Below are 25564 nucleotides of genomic sequence, written 5' to 3' on the forward strand. Positions count from 1 at the left end.
TGTCATCGATAACATAGCTCTCTCTGTTCCCCTTGGCACTGTCCAGCTCCCCAACCACTTTGGCAAACACTGGTTTCATAGTCTCATCCCGTCTCTGCACAGCCCCAATGTCTCCAGGTACCTCCCACAAGTCTTTGTCCAGCCCCTGACAGACTGGCTCCCTTGACTTCAGGCCCCTCTCGAACCTCCGCTGGCTACGTGGTTTCCTTGGACCCTTTTTACCCCCCTCAAACAGGTCACTGTCCAATTTGGAAAAAGGTTCAGGCTCCGGCTCCGTCTGCTGCTTTGTACTGGGTGCCTCCCCTGCCCGGAACTGAGCCCGGGTTAACACAGGACCAGCCAAACCCTTGTCACAGTCACTCTCCTCAGCCCCCTCCTCCCGCAATAAATCCAGGAGTACAGGTAAGTCCCAGCCTAAGATAGCGGCTACCGGTAACTTCTCCACCACCCCCACAGTAAGTAAATATGGTTGGTCATCCACCATCACCGTCATGTCCGCCGTGGGGTAAGAATGTCTGTCCCCGTGTATACAACAAATGTCCTCCTGCTTACTGTAATCCAACAAGCCCGTTGGCACAATGTCCCTCCGCACAAGAGTCATGAAGCTCCCTGAGTCCACCAGAGCAGTCACAGGTTCCCCATTAATGCACACCTCTTTGAACCACTGCTTTCTCCCTACCCCTTGCATTTCCTCAGCCCGTGGGGTGTAACACGCCCCGGTAAGTTTAGCCTTTCTGATTGGGCACAGGGCAGCTTTGTGTCCTGACTGCTGACAATAAAAACAGATGAGCTCCTTACCAGGACCACGTTGGCTGGGTGCAGGCCCGGGATCTCTAGGTGGGTGGAAGCTGGCTCTGGGTTGCGACGACGGCTGACGAACTTCCTGGTAAGCAGCTGGGCCTCCCCTCCGTGCGTTGCGGTACTGCAGCGCGAGCTTGGCTGCGGCTAGCCCCTCCGTCGGCTCATGCTCCTTCACCCAGGTACGAACGTCTGCCGGGAGGACGCGAAGAAGCTGCTCCAGGATAATCTGCTCCCCGATCTGCTCCTTGGAGTGCTGCTCCGGCCGGATCCAGCGCCGGTACAGCCCCTTCAGACGGTGGTAGGTCTCGGTCGAGCTCTCTCCAGGTGGCACAGACATGGACCTGAACTGCTGCCTGTAGGTCTCCGGTGAAACATCAAACTTGATCAGTAGTGCAGCTTTCAAGTCTGGGTAGGAGTGCGCCAACTCCTCATCCATGGCTGTGTAAGCTTCCAACGCCTTCCCGGTGAGTAAGGGCACCAGCCGACATGCCCACTCACCTTCTGGCCAACCCCAAGTTCTTGCGATGCGCTCAAAGCGTAGCAGGTAGTTTTCAATGTCCTCCCCTGAGACATATTGAGGGATCTTGGGGTCGCCGTAGAGCCGGCCCTCATGTCTGGAGGGTTCAGCTCTCTCCATGCTGATCCTTGGGGGCTCCTCGGAGAAACCACGGCGCTGCCGAGGAGCTGGCGTGGGGAGGTCCACCCGGAGACTCTGTGTTGACTCCTCGGGTGGTGATGCAGGTCCGGACACAGGGACAGACCACTGTGGGGCTGGGAAGGTGGCCCGAAGCCCTCTCAGCTCCGCCAAAAACCCCTCGTCCCTCCGCTCCTGTCCTTTTAAAAATGTCCTCATGACTTCCACAAGCTCCTCACTTGTACTTGGTGCAGGCTGCGTGATTGAGGCAGCAGCGCCACCTTCCTCATCTTCAGTTGCCCAGCCTCCATCGTCCACAGGTAAGTCCTGCTTCACTTTTTGTGAGCGCAGCCCTGTACGCTTCACTGTAGGGTGCTTCCGTCGACCGGCCATCCCACTCCTGACACCAAATGTTACGGGTTCGTTGCAAAAATACAAAAAAATGATGGCCCAGCCGGAAAAAATATTGTTTGTGCTTTTTTCTTTTATTGCTCCCCAGGTGGAAATAGTGAAACAGTGACGATATTTACAGTGAAGCGAGAAAACAAAAACAAGTATTTACAGGACAACTTACTTGGACAGCCAACACTACCATCAGATCCAGTACTCTCCCTCAAATGAGCTCAGCTCCCCTTTAAATACCCCTTTAGCCCCTCCCCCGGGTAAACCAAAATACAAATTAAGGGGTTTTTAAGGATAAAACAAAATAACCAAATAACAAAACTCAAAACTCAGTTTCCTGCATAGAAACTAAAAATTAACCAAAATGACTCCATACAATGTTCAAAATGTCAGGAACATAAACAATATAAAAATACAAAACAAAACACCCAAAATGGTTGAGTCCTTTGTCACGTGACTGGGAAAGCGCGCCACTCTGCGCTATTTCCAGCGTGACGCGGAAGTGCTCCGGTTTGGCCCCTTAACCAGGAACAGCGGGACTGAAGCAGAGATGAGAGGTGAGTGTTTGTGGAACTCGGCGCCGAGTGTGCACCCTCAGACGCGCACGATGACCGGTTCAGACGGGGGGGGGGAATGTTCGTTGGGACTGTGCAGGACCGCGGGACAGAGGTGCGGGCCTGCACGCAGCTGTTTGCCGGGCAGCGCACTCACGTGGGAGAGCTTTCTCCCCGTGCGCGCGCTCCTGGCACCGCGCTCCCCTGGGCCAGAGGAAGCACGGATACTTAGAGTCTGGGATGGACGCTTTAGTGGCGCTCCATCACACTCCACAAATCATGTCAGCATAAACAGTTGCCAAGCACGGTAGAGGAAGGGTGATGAGTTGGGATGCATAGGAAAACAAGGAAAACTTAGCAAAAGATTATGAAAATTCTTACATTTACAGGAAATTGAAGTTTCAAGTTTTTTTTCTAAAAAAAGGGAGTTATATTATGCAAAATTATACCACATCTACAATTTTTATAATAGCAGATTTAGAATAGTTTTTAAAAGCAGGTTTTCTGGTTTTAAAATCTAACAAATGAAGAAATCTTGCTGATGAAGTTGAGGGAGCCTCAGCTATGAGAAAACTGCAGCCACACTTATGACTCTGAGCAAATTAACTTCTAAAAAGAATCCATTGATGTTCATTTTTTTAGTCTCACATTCTCAGGTTCTAACAATTCCCTTTATGTAGAGCTTTATTCAAAAGTTGAAGAAACTTTAGCTATTCTCGCAAATAAAAAGATTATAGTGCAGAGGTGCAAAGTAGATAAAAATAGGTTTATCAGCCAACTAAAAACAGAATTATTCACTTATGCAGGAAAAGTGCTGGAAGCAACTAGCAAAGTGTGGTGCTGTAGCAGAAAAGTTTTATGGAAAGGTAGAAAATCTCATTGTTCCATAAGGCAAAGAAAATCACCTAAAGAAGGTAAAATCTGAAACCAAATCAGCATTTCGGTTTTGGGAAGTTTCCAAATCTATCAAAAACTTTTAAAGAAAATCCTTAAAAACCTATCATTGATTGGCATAACACTGTATCGGAATGCCAGTGGCCTTCTCACACCTTGAATTTCCCAAATGTCATGTTCCTTTGGTGTGAAAACCACAGACTAAATTCCTTTTACCTTCTTTGGACTGACGTTCACACAAACTCTAAAGGCTGATATCTCCAAACCTTGACATTTTGGTTATTTGGCTGCACTCTAAGTATTGAGAAATGAGACTTCATAAGTAGCTTACAGCCTGAGGAGGCGCTCGGTTCTGGACAACGCTGCCGTACACATGCCAATCAGGTCTGTGGTATTAAAGACAAAGGAAGACTTAGACAAAGTAAGCTGCAGGGTCGCTTCATGCATTCACTGAGTTGTTGGGGGGACTATTTTTGGCACAAGTAATACTTTTCACAGGAGATAGGAAGTCAGTCTTGATAAGTGTTTGTGAAACCCATTTGCAGTCTATGCGGGAGATGTTCCATACAGCGGGAAACACACCCACACACACACACACACACACACACACACACACACACACACACACACACACACACACACACACACACACACACACACACACACACACACACACACACACACACACACACACACACACACACACACACACACACACACACACATGCGTACAGTCACAGTAGTTGCACACAGCTGTATTTGTGTCAGTCGATAAGATAGTGCTGAGAGACTGCGAGAGACAGTAAGATGGAGGGAGGGAGGAAGATGAAGAGAGAGATTAAAGATGGAGAGAAATAGAGGCAGGCAGAGGGATGTTGGAGAGGCGCTCCCCACCGGCTCACTAAAATCATTGCCGGCCCAATTTCACAGGAAGCACTAAACCCGTCCATTATCTCCCGGCTCGTTGGCTGTCAGACGCCAGCTCGTCCACGCCCTGACAGATGATGGTCAAACCGTCTGTCTCTGTGACTGTCTAACAGATAAAAGCACCCTTTCCCCACCCACCCCCACTTCGGGTGCTTAGACGTGTTTGAAGCAACCCCCTGATTGGTTACATAATTCATGCAGTGCGTACCTGTGCCCTCAGGGTCTGGATGGCTGATAGGAGGTAAGCTGAGGTTGTCACTGTCTCGATCTGTCTCTGTGCGTTTATGCATATAACAGATTTTTATCTTTTTTTTTTCTTTTGCAAGCTGTACTAAACCCAAAGTGGCATTTAGGTTTTTTTTTCTTTTTTTTTTTCTTTTTTTTTAATTGAGGCAAGCAATCAGAGATATGCACTTGAGAGTTCTTTACATGGCCAGCTTTTTTACTCTTCTAACTAAAACTAACCTTGGCCAAGTTCATTTATCACCGATAGGAGGTGAAGGTTTAGTTTGCAGGATAAAACTGGAAGCAATGACGGAAATAATGAACCAAGTCAACTCTTATGCATTCCCAAGTGTGCATTATGTTATGAGTTCACCCAGCGAAAACCACCCCGAAGAATTTAGTTTTCCTGTAAAAACAACAATATGAAAAACATCTCAATGTTTAAGAGTAAAACGAACAGTGGAAATTCAAATATCTGAATTTAAAAGGATATTTCACCCATAAAACTGGGATTTATAGTTTCAGCAACATAGTCCATGTTTCCAAAATGTCCAAAAATCCAAATGCTAAAACTAATATTTTAATAGATAATTGATGAAGATATAATTTCACATTTAGATATTTCAACAATCAGATCACATATATTTTTAGTTAATTTCAGCAAAATAATATTATGTGGATTAAACTGTGGTTTGTAATTCAACACGTGATACTAACTAATCCAAAATCCTTTTATTTATGCAGGTGGAACTTTCTTGCAAACTATATCTGCTGGTATTTTGGCTTCACAGAAAGCATGTGTTGATAGACATCCTGCAATCTGAAAGCTATAGCAAGGCACTTAAACCCAAGTTCCCCACCTATCTGTTTATGAATGCGGCCCTTTAACAGAGATTGATTGGGTGAAACTGGGATCAGGGTGGTCAGTATGCCTGAAAAAGCTCTATAATAATGATATAAAAATATAATAAGACAATAAACTAGCATTTTTTATGGCCGTTTTTTCCTGATAGTTGGTTTAGTCTCCTTCACTGTTTCCCTGCTGACACATACAGACTCCCTCTGAAGCTGGGGTTGCTCTAATGTGAAGTGCCTCATACAAACTTATAGATTTATAGAGTGATAGCTTGTGCTTACTCTTAAGAGAGGAGGTGTAGTCGCAGTTTTTCCCAAAAATAGTCTTACTGGTATCATCATGGTTAACAAATCCTTAATGTCTCTCATTCAGAGCAGTTACTAATCAACACAGATAAAGCCGTTTGATTTTATTAGTATTACTATTATTTAATTTATTATTACTTATCACTAGTGAATGTGGTAATTTCAACGCAATAAAGGCTGTTTTCTTTAACATTTCTGACTAAATGTTTAGTATCTATGTCGGCGGGTCAACCTCCACTCTCATATCTTTTGCCGCCTTTATAAAGTTTACTACCAGCATTGCCTCTTTGGTCCACGCTACTTTTCGTTATTTTTGTCATTACCCAATCTGTACCATCAGCTCATTTGTGCATGTGCAAGCAGATATCTATCCAGGTCACTATAAATAATGTAGTTACAGTACAGTACTGAAAGTGCTCGTTTTGATCCTTAAATCATCAAAGAATGCTACATCTTATAAAATAATTTAAGGACTTTACTGAGAATTACTTGGGTTTTGCATTCTCTGCATTAAATGCTTATCTGATGTCATCAGACACCCTCAGCTTAGTATGGTAAAACAGGATTACACTGTGTTATTCTCAGAGATGGCAAAAGTACTCACTTTCTGTACTTGAGTGAAAGTACAGATACTTGTGTTAAAAAATACTCTGGTAAAAGTGGAAGTACTGATTAAACTTCTTTACTCAAGTAAAAGTAACAAAGTACAGGCTTGTAAATTTACTTAAAGTAAAAAAGTAAAAGTAGAAACCTAGAAGCCTACATTTTAAATGGATGTCTGCCAATAGGACTAGATCTCCGTTTTGTTCATTTTCAATCATCTCGTCGTCCATACTACTATGCTAATGCCACCGCCTCCAAGCTGCAATGATTTGCCGGGAATGAATACCGCCGAATCTGTCCATTCATCTTGTAGCGGTGCGTCAAATGCAACGTAGATTCCCATCCAATTAGATTGAATTTGGTATTGATGACGTGAAAAATAATAACGGTAACTCCATTGAAATGATTCAAACTTAAAGTAACAAGCCAATTTTTAAAAATGTAAGGATTAGAAAGTACAGATATTTGTGTAAAAATGTAAGGAGTAGAAGTAAAAAGTCGCCATAAAAATAAGTAGTAAAGTAAAGTAAAAATATCAGAAAAATCTACTTGAGTACAGTAACGAAGTATTTGTACTTCGTTACTTCCCGGCTCTGGTTATTCTATACACCATTAAAATACAACAAAAGGCAAACATAAAGCTGAACATTACTGCATTGATGTATAAATCCAACGCTGTTAAAAAAAAAAGCTGCCAAAAGTAGAGTAGGATCCCATTTCTGGGACAGATCTGGCACAGACTAGTGATATAGAGTAACAGAAAGAAAGGATGAACAATTACCGTCTCAGAAAATAAATTAGTAACCTTTTAGACATTGTAGTTTTGCATTCTCAATAAAATTACAGAGAGAAAAAATGAATTTCGTTCTTTTTATAAAGTCAAAGTTAGGGTGACCTAGATGTACACTGTGTGCAGAATTATTAGGCAAGTTGTATTTTTGAGGATTATTTTTATTATTGCGCCACTATTGTGTTCTCATTCAATCCAAAAGACCTCTTAATATCAAAGTTTCATATTTTTTGAAGTTGATGCGTTTCTTTTTTTGGCCTGAACTACCCCCTTTGTTCTTGTCCACAATGGAACTACCCCCACGTTACTCACAGCACGGACCAATCAGCCGATGCGCAGACAGGAAGTGTCCGCACGTCATTCATGGGTTAAAAAGCGCAGCGCGAAAAGAATCTTTCTCTTTTTCCATGGGTTTGCAGCCCGTCAGGAGAGGCCCCTTTCACGTGAAATATCAGAAGAAAGCTGACTGGAAGTAGCTTTCGTTTTCCTGCGTCGAAAGTCACGGATCGCAGTGTTCCATCGTGCATAGCAACCGCGCTGACTGGGAGACAGAAAGCCTTTGAAGCTGACCGCGGAGTTTCGTTCTCCCCTTCCTTAGACGAATCGGCTGAGAGGACGCTCTTTTGCCGACCACCTCCTAAGATCATCTCCTGAAATCCCTCCTTTCCAACTCGTGAGCAGATCAACCCCTCTGCTGCGGCCCGAGCTGACTGAACTTTCCCGAGGGGCGGACCGGTGGCAGAGAACCTCTGCCCGACAGAAACCAAGCTGCGGTTGCCGTGGAAACGCCAACCTCCCTCAGACGACGCATCTCACAGTAAAATCAATTTACTTTCCTTTTGATGCATCAGGATTGCTGTGCTCAGGCGAGAGAAAGGCAGTTTAGGGTTTTGAATTAATGCAGATGTTCTTTTTTTTATCTGTGCTGATTAAGGGTTTGTTTATTTGGTTAAAATAAGTGTGTGCTTTTTACTTTCTTTCTTGGCTTTTCCTGTCCTCTTCGTTGTTTCTGCTTTGAGATAGAGATAAAGTTATCACATTCAGCCACGTGGGGTCCCGTGGTCGCCGCCATCTTGATTACAGGTCGCCCCCCCACCCCCCCCCCCCATTTCTCTTTGTTCCCCTCACCGCGTGGAGAACAAAGGGGGGTGGTCCCCATTTAGCTACAACCATTCACACACATCACTACATTGCCAGGCAAAAAGGGGTTTTTGCTGAACGCTGCTATTGTTAATACATGTTCAATAATTTACCAATACTAAGCTGGATGTATTAATGTTCATGATCGATTGCACTGTTATCATTACACCTGCTGCTTGTTAATGCATTTAATCATTTGCTGATTTTAAGTTGGATGTATTAGTTTACACTGATCAATTGCACTATACCTGCTGCTAGCGGACATTAATGAATGTATTAATATCTGGCATATTTTGGACAATTTCAGACGCCAGTAATAGTTTATTTCGTTGTTTCTATCTCGTTTAATTCTTTATTTTCGATTTTTCTTTTCTTTTTCTTTTGAACTAGTCATTTAATCTACCTCGTGTTTATTTTTCTAGTAGTGTGTAGTGTTTGCATAGATGTTAGATTTCTGTAATCCTGAATTATTAGAATAAAGACATCATTGGTTAATCTGTAGTGGTTTTGGTCGTTCATATAACGGAGGGTTTATCACTCAGAGTAAACTCGATTCCTTTTGGTAATAGTGCGAATAAACAGAGATAGAAGGTTCTTTATTGATAATTTAATAGCTTTGCTGATAACTTAACCGGGGCCAATAGACTGGTGGATACCTGGATTTTAACAGCCGGTCCCGGAACCCTCCAGTTGTGGATCAACAACCGGTAAGTAGATAACTCAGGGCTATAATTATCCACCTAAGAACACTAAATTGATTTTGGCCTTCGATGTTGAATAGGATAATAATTAACTATAACTCCAGTTCTAGTTAACCATCTATTCATTATCTGCAGGACCTTATTTTTGCACAACATATGTATGAAAAGGATGATGTGGTCGAAATATTCACACACAGTGTATTTCTAGTTGCACATGTGCAAATGAATTACATGCTCGTACATGCTTTAAAAAATATCTCTATATAATATAATGGTTTCACAACAATCCTTTTTAATCATGGCAGTGGTCTTTTCAGGATGTTCTTAAGTAAAAAGCGCACGGTTCTGGCTTCAGGGCAGCCTCTATATCGACCGAACAGCTCATTTTTGTTTTTATTTTCCCGCTTTATTCATAGACACAACTTTAAAGGTGAGTGTATATGCATGTCACACTTTTTATTTTGATTTGTAAAACAAGTTCAAAATCACGTATCATATTCCTCCCACGTCACAATTATGCGTGAAAAAATCGAGGTCTCTGGTGGTAATGTTCAAAGTGTATGTATGATTTAACATGCAGCTGTAAACAACACAGCATAAAGCTTGCTTCTGACCAAAGGTAATGAACCACATCTGAGCATTTCAGTGTTTCTGTAATAAGGAGGTTATATGTTTATTTCTCTAAGGAAGGATCAGTCACTCACTCTTTCAATAGATTTATGGCCTTTTTGTTAGCTTGGTTCTGCAAGAACTTGCAGTCTGCAAAGGAACTTATCTTGGGTAACAAATATCCAAGCACATAATGCCTCATAAACCCTCAATAATCTTCTTATTGGTCCATCACATAGAATGTTTGGTGGAGTGATGTTTTATTCATGCCTGAGTATACAGATAGATTGATTCTCAGAATTTGTTCAAATCCATAACAATCACTTATGTGCAACATCTTTGGAGTATAAAGTAGTCAGTCATGGTGGAAAAGTGTACACATGGATAAGATCTTTGCTTTGGAAAGACATCTGGCAAACCTGAGAATCACAGCGAGGTGTACACTGTTTTTCCAGCTGCCTCAGACTTATGGGAGCTAGATTAGAGTATTTCTTGTGGCTCTGCATCCTTTAAAGGTCCCCCGAGGCTCAGGCTGTAATGCTGTTGCCGCTTTGGCCAATAACATGTCAGGAGCTGTGGTCGGACTCGCCTATCATTTTGCAATGGTCTTTTCATTACATAGCTAGTGCAATAATGTGGACGGAGAAAAAAATGATGGAAAACACAGAGAAGAATTACGATGATACAGGGAAAAAGAAAAGACAAATGGAAAAGGTTCATGAACTGATCTGTAAGAGTTCTAAGTGGCTATGGTTATTATTTACACCTTTGAAAGGAAGAATTTGATCAACATAAGGTCTCAGAGCATTCACACATCACTTCACTTTTGCATGAGGAGAATTACTTCATTAGCATGACGCCACATTGAGAGCTCCTCTCAAAGCACAAAAATGATTCAATCTGTCAGTCATATGGAACGTACATACTCTGAGATGCCTTGGCTCAGCTGTGATGGGTTTATGTTGCCGGCTGCTCAAGTCAAGTATATGATACGGAACGGGACGTGTTCAAGTGGAGAAAGTCAGGGGAACACTGTTGCTAAGCAACCGTAATTGAGAGACAGAGAGCCTGTGTTACGCGCTAATGTGAAAGTTTACATGTGAATGAGTCAAGGCGTGCATAAGAAATAAAATGACTGACTAAGACTGTTGCACTGTGCACCATTTCCCTGTTTAGGACATTTTACTTTACAAGAACATTGAGCGAAGGAAGAATATTAACTAGAAGGAATAGAAAAACAGTGCTCTAAAGATTACTATCCTTACTTCAAATACTTTTCAAGTTAAGGCTGAGGATCTGGGGATTTAAAATAGATAAAATCCCAGTATGTTATATTATACATATTATATGCAGCCTAGGTTAATATTCTTAATACAGCTATTTTCTAAATTGGACCAATTCCTAAATCACCTACGTAGTGTAGAGGTTAAGTAACAAATAAATGAAAAAAATAAAAATAAAAAAAACTTTGAAGCTAGGCTTGAGAGACCTACTTTCTACCTTTCTGATGTGCTGGTGCCTCTGGGAAATGTAATTGTATTCAAATAGACACACATATACATATATGTAGAGGTTAAGTAACAAATAATATATATATATATATATATATATATATATATATATATATATATATATATATATATATATATATATATATATATATATATATATATATGGATGATATACACATGATCACATGATTTTTCAAGTGTTGAAAAACTGCCATAGCAGTAAATTGTATTAGTAAAGACAGTGTTAAAATGACAAAAATGGCATGAAATAGTTACTGTTGTAAACTGAGACAAATTTAGCATCTTATACTATTCATAAGCAGAGATGGTACCATTAAAACACCCACCCTCATATTTATTTCTGAATACTGCAGATTCTAAACTTAATTATATCATTTTCTAAAAGCTTATACAATTTTATTGTTTCCTAGCATATATTGAGCCTTCCTATTTTCTGTTGGAATTTTGCAGGCTGAATGAAATCCTGCAGAAATGTCTCAGGATATCAGACAACAGAACCTTCTTCTGAATGTTTTCTAAAGTCTGATTTGCTCCATTTTCATCTAGGCACTGCCTGGTCTAGGCCAAGTTAAAAATCAACTGATTGTGGTCATCAGCCAGTTTCTATTTCTAACCTTTGTACTTTGAGACATTATTTTAAACACAGCTTGCATTTCCATAATATCTTGAGTACCTTAGCTTATCGGGGTACTTGAGAGAGCCCATATCATGTAGTGAACTTTTTTAACTTTTCTGTTATTCATCAAATCATGCCTAAAGAGTTATTTTGCTTGATTCATGCAAGCCTCAGAAATCCCTGTTAACTCTGCTCTCTAAGTAGAAGCTCCTTCTTGACCTCCTCGACCACACCTTTGCTGCCCACTAAACAGCTGAGAAGGAGCACAATCATTTCTGCTTTACTGCCTAATCTGCACAGTGACAGCAACTGTTATTTGTTTTACCTGTAGATAAAGTCCATGCTGCCAAAAAGTTTTTTTGGCTGTGAGGGGTCTCAGACTCATTCATTCCTCCTAGGACAGAGCCTAATCGACCGAAGTGGTTGGTTTTTGATTTTTGGGAGCAGACCATAAACCCTTAAGCTCTTGTTTTTGACGGTCACTTTACTGATGACTCCAAGGTGAGCCTCTGCCTAAAACGCATTAGATTGTCTGGGAGATTAGTCGTTAAAACTCCTACAATATAAACCACCCAGTGGAGAGGCCAGAGCCTTAAGTAAATAAAACTGCTTTAATAGAAAATGTCATGTCAAGTTGGTGAATTATAAATCTGTTCTCCTCGTTGTGCATTGTTTGTCAATTTCCATAATAGCACCTATGGATGTGAACAACTTGACAATATGAGATGCTAAAAAATATACTACACAATAAACACATATTCTGTATTTTAGCTTTCAATTTCCCAATCAGAAATGTCTCACTGATAACTTCTGCACTTCAACCTCACATTGGAAGTCTGGCTGGAGATCATAAGACATTCTACTGCGTAAAAGGTTCTTACTCTTTCAGTAATATCCCCCAGGTTCTTTCCTTTCTCAAAAGCATGCACCCATTATTTACTGAGCTTAATGAACACCTCAAAATCAGAAATAAACTTTAACACTTTAATCCAATAAAGGCAGAAAATTATTTACAAGTTACCAGCTCTAGGCTCCTTCTGCTGTTTATTGTTGCAGCTTTATGTGCATAAAAAGAGAGCGAACGGAGAGATTACCTGCTTAAATATCCTTTGGCTCTTTCTGGTTACAGGAATGCTCAAAACCTATTGTGTATCAGTAAAGACTGAGTAAGGTTATAACTTTTTCATTTGTGTTTCCTAACCCCCCAAAAAACTACAGAATGTCTGTTCAGATTACAATCATCTCACCAATCCAACCTCTGGATAGAAATGGTACCTGTTTCTTTATTCTAAACTTAATTGCATCTTTAGAATTCACTTCAGAATTAATTATAGAACTAACATACCTGTCATCCATCCTTTACTAAAGTGTTTACAAAGTTTGGTGTGTGTGCTGGTGGCTCTAGGGTAACCTGAGGAAATGGGCAACACTCTCATGGGGAAAGGCAGAGTTGCAGCGAAGGCAAGCAGCTTTCCTTCCGGTTGGAAGGAAATATTATCAGAAAATAAGTTTTTCCAAACAAATAAAAATTTGGCTGTGCCAATGCAAATATCTCATCATATACTTTATAATCTGTCCCTAAATTATTGATTTTGGATGTCTTAAAACGGCATGATGTAGAACCTTTAAATAGAGTGTTTCCTTAGGGGGAAATGAAATCCAAGCATGTGGAGAAATGTTTCCATTTCCTACCTATCATGGGTGATTCAATGAAGCTCCAGGCGTTCGTCTGCGGTACGTAGGACTGGAGGACACCTGCCGATCGCCCAGCCTCGTTCACACCCCCAAAAACGTAGATCTTCCCTCCGCACACAGTGGCAGCCGCCGAATGGACCGGCTTAGGAAGAGGAGAAACCGTCTCCCATGTGTTGGTGATCGTATCGTACCTGCAAAGAGAATAATAACTTACTACGCCTGAACATTTACCTGATTCTGACAAAGGCCCATGATGACAGAACAAAGACAGAGTTTATACAAAGCCTCTGATTTTGAAGTTCCCACTGCTCTGAACCGCTGTGAAACACTAGTTTCTGGCTGCAGAGCTGACAGATATAATTAACAGGATGGCTACACCACCAGGGAAGATGAAAAAGCCCAACCATTACATACAATGACAGCAATTAAAGCAATTACGCAAAACAACATATGTTGGGAGCTACCAGCCATTAGTCTCTAGAGTTGGGCTGAGTGTCAGAGCTGAGTTTTGGACATTTTTCATGGAGCCCTCTCTGGCAGAGCCTTCAGCCAAGCCAAAGAGGGAGGAACAGATACTGTAGGACAACAGGGACTGACTCACCAGACTGCAAGAAATACACCGTTCCATGGATCCTGCTGTTATTATGTGTTTCCGTTTCATCTCATATTTCTTACACCTGTATTGATGTTTAGTGAGCGGCTACCAGGGTTAGTGTTAAGACATGAGTGCTGTTTGTCTTGAGGTGCCATTAGCGCGATGTAATCCTGCATCCACGGGCCACTGATCAAAGCGGCCGCACCGACAGCTCTCCAGCTGGAGCAGGCCTCATTAAGCAGCCAGGACCTGTGATTAAAACACGCATCCATTCAGGCTAAAGCAAACCTTCCTAATCAAGGTTTCATCTTTGTTGTCAAGCAAGAAATAATAATTAAAAAGATTCAGAAAATCTGCTGCAGGCATCCTGCTGCCACCAAAGTCACTTAAAACACTTCAGGGATGTCATGAAAAAGCCGACTCTCTCCTAAAAGCATTTTTTAATCGGATTTTCCATTGGGATCAACCACCTTCATTAGGCCACAGGTGTCTTTTAGTTTTCTTTTATGTGCTCATGTAACAGTATTTATTGCTACAGCCCCTATGGCATTTTAAGTCGGCTGAATTTAAATGACACCAGGGAGCACTACCTGATTCCCCCACCTTCTAAAAAGAAGGCTTTTAGATAAAGTGCAAGAGGAGATGGGCGAATTACCCTTTGGGAGTATTCTCCTTGGGGTTCTGATAATGTCGTTGGCAGCTGCTGCACAGAGGATGGGTTTAAATCGACTGTCAGATGGAGAAGGTGGTGACACAGAAGCCACTCAGAGAGGTGGACTCGAAACACTCAGAAGTACCAATTAGCACTGTTCAAACATGGACACACACACACACATAAAGCAGTATCAGATTGAGAAACTGAGCTCTGCTGAGACAGAGTAACAAACACATTCCTCAGTCTCCAGCAGATGTAATTACCCCTCAGACTAACATCGGGAGAGCTTTGTAAATTTAAGGGTCAGACGCTGCTGAGTGATTCTGATTACAGGACAGACAAGAGTCCAACAGGACTCCTGCAACCAGACATGATGAGATAAGACACAGGGAGAAAAACGATTCAATTCCAAGCACCTTAATGGGGTAGTTCAGAGCTTTTGAGGTGAGGTTCTGTTGCAAGAACTCAGTATCTTATAAGCAGTTGAATCTTTTTTGGTGTCTTTACCAAGGCCTAAGCTTAGAGTTTGCTAAAGAAGCTGGCAGACACAGAAGATGACTTGCACCATGTTAAAACAAAAACCTTGAAAAGCAGTTCAGTTCAGTGCCTTACAGTGCTGTCCCTGACCAAAGTAAGTAAATGTTATTTGGAGGCCCCCACCACACCTCTTGCCCTATGCCATCAGACCCCTTCCACCCCAAACACATATGCACAAAATGACTGTATCAACACCTGCAATTAATAGGACCAAATGTAGATTACTGGTTGTTTACTTGGAATCACACCTATACGTATAAAGATGCAGTTAAATGGACCTGATGTGCTGAAAAATTTCAGCACAGACTCCGTAATAGTAAGAAATCCAGGCAGGAAATCCATACAAATAGATTAAAGGTATGTTAAGATCCTAATGGTAAACTACATCGTGAAATTAATTTAAATACTCGCCTCAAAAAGATCCAAAAGCAGGTTATGCAAATGCCTAGAACAAAACAACAACTACTACTAGTACTACTATTATTAATAACAATAATAAAAGAATAATCAGGATTAAAATAACTATTGTATACTTCTACTCCTATTACAACTTGCCTGTTAGTACTACTATTTCTACTAATATTCCCAAAATTATTGTTGTAGTTTCATTATTATTATGCACAAAATATAGTCTTGAGAAAACATAATTCAGGTTCAAATAGACTGATATTAAATCTACATTCATGTTTAGTTCCCTCTGTCAACAAATGCATCAGTGTTTCTCTGTAGTCTCCTCAAACGACAACTATTTTGAATTCAATTACCGACAGAGATCAGTATCTCTATGGAAATCTGAAACATTCGTAACAGCATAAAAATGGATATAAGACTATAGCCAATATATTATATATTGGCTAAAGTTAATAGCTTATATACGACCACCAACTAGTCTTTGTATCATTGTTTTTCAACAGAGCTAAACACAGAGGGTATGTGCTTGTGACAAAGTGTTATTTCAACAAAATTCCTCCTTTAAAGGAAGAACAAGTTGCCTGCCTGCGCACCCTCACCTGATTGATCAGATGTCGAGAGCTGACAATCAGATCGTATTACTGGCGGTCTCTTTTATGTCATAGTATAGCACAGGGGTCTTTAACGTTTTCCAGGCCAAGGACCCCAAACAGATGGTGAGATGGAGCGGGGACCCCCTAAATATATATATTGTATGAAATTGTGTTAAATCAAACAGCTCCTATAGTCACTGTATTACATATGGAGTAATGTAAAGAAAGTAATTTCACCCTGAGATTATTAAAGTGTTTCTGATTCTGATTCCTGGTTGATGGGACAGGTGTTGTGAATGAAACAGTGTCCAGCTTTAAAGAGCTCCTGTGTGTTGCGAAATGTGTTCATTGATGACTGAAATACATCTTCTGCCTCCATTTATCTGTTTACTACAGTGTGCTGAATTAATATTAATGTGTATTTAAAGATATTTCATTTAAGGGAAAAAATTGTAGGGGGGAATATAAAAAATGGAATTAACCAAAACTTTCTGGGCCCCCATGCATTATCCTCTTGGCCCCCTTATGGATCGCGGACCCCCTGTTGAAGATCTCCGGTATAGCACAAACGTGCAACAGAGTGCATCCATTATGCATATGCTCTACCGCACACAGATACACTTTATATTTTAGTCATTGATCCATATGGGGGGACCTAATAAATGTTTAGATGGATCAGCCCTGAATAGTGACCAGCCAACCAACGTTTATATCCAATAAACTATCTGCATATTTTCCCTTCAATGAATGTTCCATGGGCAAACCATACCAGGTCACATAAAAAACAAAACACTGTGGTAAATGTTACTAGTTTTAGCTTTTTATAGTACGCTGTTAAGGTCTCTATGTAGAGGCTTCAGTGGCTCAATGGGGAAAGTAGTCATTTTGCAGAAGGAGAGATGTAGGTTTGATCCTGTTTTTCTTTTTTTTTTTTTTTTTTACTATTTTAGGCAGCTCTAATGTTAATTAAAACTTTAAAATGGTAACGATTTTAGCAGAAAATAGGAAGTCTGAATGAGGCACACCAGTGTAAATCTCTTTTATTCTACTAAACTTGTAATTTCATCCAAAAGTAAAAATCTACATTTCCAACAAAATACGCATATGTGCTGGTGTTTTCATAATGCTAGCCATTTTTATTGCTAACCTAAGTTTAAAATAGCATCTATGTAATTTGTTTTGGTTTAAAAATTGCAGAAAAGTCCCATCGTACAGAAACTACTTTATCATACATGCAGGGCTGCGTCCCCTCTGCTCCTGCTCTTTTTTATCTGTTTCCTCAGAAGAAATCTAATTTAGTCCCATTCCATGTTGGCAGGTGAAACCTTCATAGAAACCTGATATCAGCACTAAAGCACAAACATTGGTCAGTAAATCCCCCCTTTTAATATGTCTGCTTCTAACATTGCATCATTATGTCATTATGCCTAGTCTTTTCAATCAAATAACACAGTCAGAACGGTTTTCTATCTAAGGAAACCCAGCAGATTGCAATGAGTCATTGACTTGCAGAAACAACTTCTCCTGGATGGGGAGGTAGCAACAGCAGATAGGTGCTTGCACTATGCTGATGACTTTGTAACAATCCGTGGTGCTCAGTATGTGCTTCATCCCGAAAGGTAATTGGTGGCGCACCGCCCCCTACCTCCATTACCAAAATAAATAAGCATCAGCCTCTGTAAAAATAACTGCTGAAAATAAATGTAATCACTTCTTGTGGGCTCATAAAAAAGAGCATAAATAAACCACAATGAAGTGTTTTAGGAGTTGAATTAAGAAGGTACAAGCACATGCTTTGGTTTTGGTTCCCTCCCAGACTAACTGGTAAGCTTCATCCTTTGGGACCAATTCATCTGGATTTACACTTAAAGAAGAGGCTAAGAGGCCGCAGGTATCGACTGACTATAACCTCTTAACAGAACATCACTTCAAAATTTTTCCAACCATCCAATTAAAGCCTGGAAAGATGGTACTTGTAGATAAATTCTGCCCTGAGAGCCTGCAGATGAAAAAGCCTACCGAACATTTAAATGAGGATGTGTCTTAGATCTTATCTGCTACAAACCAAACTATGCAAATAAGCTGCTTCTATAACTAAAATATATAATCAGCGAAGGCTTCAGCTTAGCAACTTTAAAGTACAGCAACAGTCTTAATAAAACAAGATGGCAAATTGCATGAGGGGAAGTTGTGATGGTTAACAAGCTTTGCGTTCGTTTGCTTTACGATGGTGGGGATGAATGTTTAAACAGAGTTAAGGGTGAGAAGCAGCAGCCAGGTGAGCTGCAGAGATGCACGCTGGTTTCATTTGCATACTCCTCGATCCAAAAATGTTAAATTAGGCAAAGGTGCAGAATTAGATTTGTAATATTTTAGGGAACCAGAGGATCTTTTAAGGCCAAAATAAATCTCTAGTATTAAAGTGAAGGTTATCAGATTTTCTATTAGGAAGGTTTAAAAAGAATAAAACATGTTTTTATGTTAATATATTATCTGATTCTTATAAAGGTTCTGAAAAAAAAATCGAATTAAATAACCGGAAACATTGCAACATGATGAGGTATTAATGTTTAAATTTACGGTCTCCATTACTTACAAGCATATCATGGAAAATAGGCTTTAAAAGACCATTAATGTAAACATAGCTGTTCTTGCTTTCTGTTAGAAGGAACCAGGGTTTGGATAAAGAGAAACACGTGCAGGTCAGGGGAAACACGATGTCTCCCGCTGCCTCTAAGGTCGCCAGTCTGATTGAATTCATTACAAAAGTGATCCACCATCAAGCGTCTAATATGAGCCGTGACACTGAGACTGACACTAAAAGAAATGAATGAGGTTTGATTATATCTTTGAGGCAGAGAAGATGAAGAGAGGGGGATGACTGCCAAAAAAAAAGAAAAAGGTGCTTAGGCTTCCCTTAAGGTGTTCTGCCCATTGCTGAGCCTTTTTTCATCATTGCTGGGACACTGTAGGAGTTTATCCATCATCATGTTGTGCTGCATCGATTGCGTTTCTTAAAAAATGTTTGTACACAAAGAGCGATCACTGCTTGAAGCCCTGTAATCGCGTGTAGTTCCTGACAGGGCTCGTTTCATCACGCAGGGACAATCATCTCTAAAATGCAGCTGTGGGATTACAACAAAACAAATCACGTAGGATTGGGTACCTTTATGATGCCTGATGAAAACAAAGACTGATAGGAAAGGATCGTGAATAAAAAAAATAAAAAATCCAGACTCTCAAGAAGACTTGGTTCAGAATGTATTTTTTGGATAAAAAAAAAAAAAAGATAAAAAACACAGTTGCAGTTTGCAGCATGAGCCGCAGCCAGCATGTTGACAAATCCAAATCATAATTCAAAATCACGCAGGTGGAAGGAAGCCCATGTTGAGCTACTGTGTTGGTGCATGACTGCCAGCTAACACCTTAGTGACTTGATTAGAGCCGTGCGGTTTGATAAGTACAGGTGAAATTGAACAGTTGCTGTGGAAAAGATGTTGTCACACCGGTCATGTCTGTTTATGTTGACATCAGTTGGCTTTGCTGCATCTCCACCTGCCTGCCTGCTCTGAGCAATGCTAATGAAGACCTATATCCATGCTTGTTATATCAGACCATTAGGAAATTACTCCCACCAAATACTAGGTGCTAAATAAAAGGTTAGGAGCAAATTACCTGAACTGCATTTTTTATAAGCAGACTGTTTTATTAAAAATTGGTGGACTAGTTAAGAATTTAGCCACAGGGTGTATTATTGCAAAGGTAAAATGAAACAACCACTTAAAACGTATTATTGCATCTTAAATTATCAGTCTTTTCAAATATTCATTTCTGCTTAACTTTTTCCACAGGAACTGATTGTCTTTATTTTTTTCTGATTGCTTTTTAGCAGCCTTATCTCACCCAGTGTTCAGCCATTGCAGATGTTTAATGACCCATTTGTGACTTGTAGACAGATTTTTTTTCAGTGTTGCTTTCAAACTCCAGAACAATATCTGTCTTACTGTAACATTGTCTGACTTTACTGATTTTAAATCTCTTTTGAAAAAACCCTCCTTTTAACTTGGCTTTTAATTTTTTTTGAGCAGACATTTCTTATTATTAGTCTACTTTTTATTTATATTTCTCCATAGTTACAGTTTCAGTTGGGCTTTTTATCTTCATTTTAGGCCTTTGTGCCACACATTAGACATTTTTGCGTGTTTTTACTCCAGTCAAGGTGCTAATATCTTTTACAGCGTTTGTTTCTTGGTAAGAAAGATTAAAGAAACAGTCCTGGTTGGATTGCTTAGACACACTTTTTTTTTTTTTTTTTATCAAAGGTGTGTCTAAGCCCAATTTAGAACTCATTACATTCTGGTGGTTAAAACTTAAAGGATTTATTAAGACTGTGAGATAGGACAGGGCTTTTCAAATTGCAAGGTTGTGCAAAGAGAAACCATATCTGTAAACTACTATCTAAACTCAACCTTAAACAACATCTAAGAAGTGTCTAAAAATGTTTTATAAAGCCTTCTTGGGGTAGTCAATTTTTTTCTTATATCTTTTCTTGCATTTTTATTTTATTTATTAAGATTCTGGGCACTTCAGTATAAATCAAAAAAATTCTTAAACCTATATAGTAATATAGCCGTCTGTTCTTTTTATCCATGTCTTCCACAAATAATAAAACAACACGATAAGCTTTATTTCTAAACGTGAACTAAGCAATGGAATTTCTAATGCAAGATCAAAATTCTTTAAAGCCCAGTTTGCAATCTTTCAGCCATTTTGTATTTTAATTCCTAAGAAATGTTGGCATTTTGGACTTAATTCAAGAACGACATGTGTTGTTTTAGAAAAAAAAAGAAATTGTATAAAGACAAGAGATATTAAAATGACCGGCAAGACATCTACCACTAGTGACAGTTCAGAAAAGAGGGTTAATCTATGTCTGGGTCCACTGCTACACCCAGGTTTTGAGCTGGACTGGTGTCTTCCAGCTGTATTAACCAAATCCATGTACTTTTGAATGCCTTTCTTTGGTCCAAATTTCATTGTGTCAGTTTTACTTTGATGTAACTAAAGAAGATTGTGGCACACCAGTGTGTTGATTTTTTTATGCATTTACCCAGTGCTTAGAATGGGTTCATAGTCACCTGTTGACATTCTGATGTATAACTGTGTGTCATCTGCATAGTTTTGGTAGCTTCTGTTGCTTGATTAGATCTGAGTTAGGGGGGACATTTAGGTATCGAAGAGGAGGGGCCCTAAGATGGACCCTTGGGGCTTGAGATTTTTGTCATCTCTGATCTAAATGTATGCACTGACACAGAAGGCCCCTGTCTGTGTCATTAAACACCATGAAAAAGGGCAATTTCTGTACTGTGGTCAACGCAGAAGCCTGACTGGAAGATGTGAAAGTGGCTGGTCATTGTTAGAAAGTTAACTGTTAAAATAAAGATTTTTCAGCAGTCTTACTAATGAAGGGAGATTTGAGATAGGCCAGTATTTCTACAGTAGCAGTTTGTCAAAATTGCTTTGTTTTGACTTGGAAAACAAATGAAAATGGTGAAGTTGTTATTTATTTCGGTTAAAGGTTTGGACAGGTAAAGCTGTCTTAAGGAAAGTTGTGGGAAAAACATTGAGATAGCAGAAGGAAAAGCACAGTAGGAATACGATTTCCTCTAAGTTAAGAAGTTCAGAAATTTTGTCAGGATTAATTCTAGTTGGATACTGGATTCTATATGAATGTACGCACTGCCTCTTTAATGCTTTTTAGTTTAAGTCCGCGGTTCTCAAAGTGTGTGGCGCGACCCACTGGTGGGGAATTGAGACGTGACAGGTGGGGCGCGCCAAGTTCCGGTGTGTGTGTGTGTGTGTCGTGTGACTATAAATGTAGAACGTGTGAGAGCAAACTGTCCTTATAGCTGCATGTTGCCGCTTATAAGACCAATCAAACCCACAAAGTAATCATTACTAGCCTACATACAGTCTAATTAAAAGAACATTAGATATGAGAAAAATTTCACCTGGAACTGAAGTGCCAAAATAATGATTGACGTGACGTCGGTATATTATTTGTAACGGAATAAACTTTCGCGCCCCAGTGTTGCCAACTCAGCGACTTTGTCGCTGTATTTCAGACCCCTCCAGCGACTCTTTTTCAAAAAAGCGACTAGCGACAAATCTAGCGACTTTGGGAGACTCTTACGTGAAAGCACGTATCGTTCCTTTTCTTGTCCTCCAGCGGCAGTTGCTGCCGTGGGGCGCCTCCCCCATCCCAACCCCGTTCTCCCCCGCTATCACAGGAGTCCCTCTCAGCGCTGCAGTCAGATACACAGCATGTTTACCTTCAGCGTCCAGACTGCAAATAAAGCGCACATGCGCCGGGATTGACGGCGCAGGTTGATCATAAATAACTGAATTTGAAATATTTTATCTTAAATAAATAACGGCGTTTGATTCACACAGCCACATGTTCATGTTTCTGGTTTGGAGTGGAGAGGGAGTATCCACTCATCGGGCAGAGAGCTGTGTGCATTCTTCTTCCCTTTGCCACATCATATCTCTGTGAGATGGGCTTTTCAGCTGTTGCTTCACTGAAAACAAAGCATGACAACCCCGTTTTGAGAAACTGTGCAATGCAAAACAGGCTCATTGCAGCCACTGATGCAGGGATAAATAGACCTGTCTTGCCAGATGGATTTCACTTCTTTTCTTTTATTAACAGATTGCAGAGTGGCACTTTAATTATTTCTATCTTTGAGCTGCATTTTTATTTTCTTTATATATATTTTTTTTTCTTTATTTTTGAGCTTGCTGTTATTTAATGTAGATAGTTTGTATTTAGATACTACTTGTTACTTTAATAAAATTGGAACATTTTAAGATTGTTTCATATTTCATTAGCACTGTGTTGGGGCGATGGGGACAGGCGGGGCTTGAAAATTCCCCCTTGTCCAAAGTGGGGAATGACAGAAAAAGTTTGAGAACCACTGGTTTAAGTGAATAAGTAAAATATTCAATGCAAGATAAGGCATGTTTATTTACACTCACCGGCCACTTTATTAGGTACCCCATGCTAGTAACGGGTTGGACCCCCTTTTGCCTTCAGAACTGCCTCAATTCTTGGTGGCATAGATTCAACAAGGTGCTGGAAGCATTCCTCAGGGAGTTTGGTCCATATTGACATGATGGCATCACACAGTTGCCGCAGATTTGTCGGCTGCACATCCATGATGCGAATCTCCCGTTCCACCACATCCCAAAGATGCTCTATTGGATTGAGATCTGGTGACTGTGGAGGCCATTTGTGTACAGTGAACTCATTGTCATGTTCAAGAAACCAGTCTGAGATGATTCCAGCTTTATGACATGGCGCATTATCCTGCTGAAAGTAGCCATCAGAAGTTGGGTACATTGTGGTCATAAAGGGATGGACATGGTCAGCAACAATACTCAGGTAGGCTGTGGCGTCGCAACGATGCTCAATTGGTACCAAGGGGCCCAAAGAGTGCCAAGAAAATATTCCCCACACCATGACACCACCACCACCAGCTGAACCGTTGATACAAGGCAGGATGGATCCATGCTTTCATGTTGTAGACGCCAAATACTGAGCCTACCATCCGAATGTCGCAGCAGAAATCGAGACTCATCAGACCAGGCAACGTTTTTCCAATCTTCTATTGTCCAATTTCGATGAGCTTGTGTAAATTGTAGCCTCAGTTTCCTGTTCTTAGCTGAAAGGAGTGGCACCTGGTGTGGTCTTCTGCTGCTGTAGCCCATCTGCCTCAAAGTTCGACGTACTGTGCGTTCAGAGATGCTCTTCTGCCCACCTTGGTTGTAACTGGTGGTTATTTGAGTCACTGTTGCCCTTCTATCAGCTCGAACCAGTCTGGCCATTCTCCTCTGACCTCTGGCATCAACAAGGCATTTCCGCCCACAGAACTGCCGCTCACTGGATGTTTTTTCTTTTTCGGACCATTCTCTGTAAACCCTAGAGATGGTTGTGCGTGAAAATCCCAGTAGATCAGCAGTTTCTGAAATACTCAGACCAGCCCTTCTGGCACCAACAATCATGCCACGTTCAAAGTCACTCAAATCACCTTTCTTCCCCATACTGATGCTCGGTTTGAACTGCAGGAGATTGTCTTGACCATGTCTACATGCCTAAATGCACTGAGTTGCCGCCATGTGATTGGCTGCTTAGAAATTAAGTGTTAACGAGCAGTTGGACAGGTGAACCTAATAAACTGGCCGGTGAGTGTATATAGCACATTTCAATCGTAAGAAAATTTAAAGTGCTGTAAATAAGAAAACAAAAACCACACACACAAAGTAGATTGACATAGAAGCAAAACAAAAAAAGGACAAAAATTAAAAACTATATATATCTTTAAAAAAGATACTATTCATTGGAAAAAGTGGAAAGAAAGTTGGATTGGAATGTTATTGCAGGCAATGGCAGAGATGAGGACGTCCAATGCTACAGTTATAGTAAGGTTTGCTAACCTGATGACCGTGATAAACGGGCACTGATAATGTTTTTGCTGAGGATTTAAGAGAAGAAAGTTATTTCTGTAACTCTTTATATAAGTTAATGTCAAGCTGGACTTAAGACATTCCCCATCTGCATTAAACTTTTAGAAACTCACCTTTTCCCTTCTGTCTGGTGAAGCACCTCTCCTCAGAGTCATTTTCTTCCCAGACACAAGTAAATCAATGATGTTGAAGTTTTTAGAATAAAGATTATCTACAAGCTCATCAATGGAGTTAGATGGAAAAGTAGTGGTAGAGGTGCAATCTGATTTGAGTAGCACTGTTCTTAAAGATACGTTTTCTTATGATGTCTCTTTTTCTAGGATGGGGTTTAGGGGGTTTAAAGAGGGAGTCCATGCTTCCTGTGGAATCTGGTTGGGGGGCCTTCTGTGATGTCATCTTTTTTAGTGAAATCCACTCTAGGAGAGACGGGAGGCTTCTGTGGGGCGGGTGTCACTGTGGGCTCCACTTCTCCTGTGGAAGCCAGTAGGGAGACATTTTGTGATGAACTCTCTCTAAGAGCCAACCGCCTAGTTATCTCCGTCTCAGCTGAAGCTGCATGTGGCAGCCTTATCATAGCTGTTTCACTGCATTCTCTTTTCAGGGTCGAGGCATTTGGTGGATGGTTACAGAATAAAACAGATTAGATATGAGATGTTTAGCTCCAGAACTCCTCAAACAAACCATCTTACATATAAATGAAATGGTATCTTTTTTTCTCCTTAAAAATTCCAGAGTTTTGCATTGCAGCATTTCTTTAATGCAGAACACACTTTTCTACCCATTAGAGATCTCGTAAATATCTATTCACAGAAAGTCAGGGGTAACAGTCCGCTAAGAAACATCTTGATATTCAGACTTCCAACTATTTTTAGTAGATGAATGAAATCCTCCTTCACTTCTGATTATTTTTTTGGGGTTGTCATCCAATGGCTGTACAAGAGTCAGGCGCACTTTGGTGATTGC

General features: G+C 40.5%; 1 protein-coding gene across 4 annotated transcripts in view; it reads right to left on the reverse strand.

Moving 5' to 3' along the window:
* Nucleotides 1-25564, reverse strand: part of LOC119784144 (kelch-like protein 29) — a 259595-nt gene that overhangs the window by 18082 nt on the left and 215949 nt on the right. For all 4 annotated transcript variants that reach the window (XM_038286066.1, XM_038286067.1, XM_038286065.1 and 1 more), the window contains one exon: nucleotides 13282-13475. In XM_038286066.1, the coding sequence (XP_038141994.1) occupies nucleotides 13282-13475 (194 nt within the window). The remainder of the gene's footprint in view (nucleotides 1-13281; nucleotides 13476-25564) is intronic.

This window comes from Cyprinodon tularosa, unplaced genomic scaffold, assembly GCF_016077235.1.
Source record: "Cyprinodon tularosa strain WSP-4 unplaced genomic scaffold, ASM1607723v1 ctg22, whole genome shotgun sequence".
Lineage (NCBI taxonomy): Eukaryota > Metazoa > Chordata > Actinopteri > Cyprinodontiformes > Cyprinodontidae > Cyprinodon > Cyprinodon tularosa.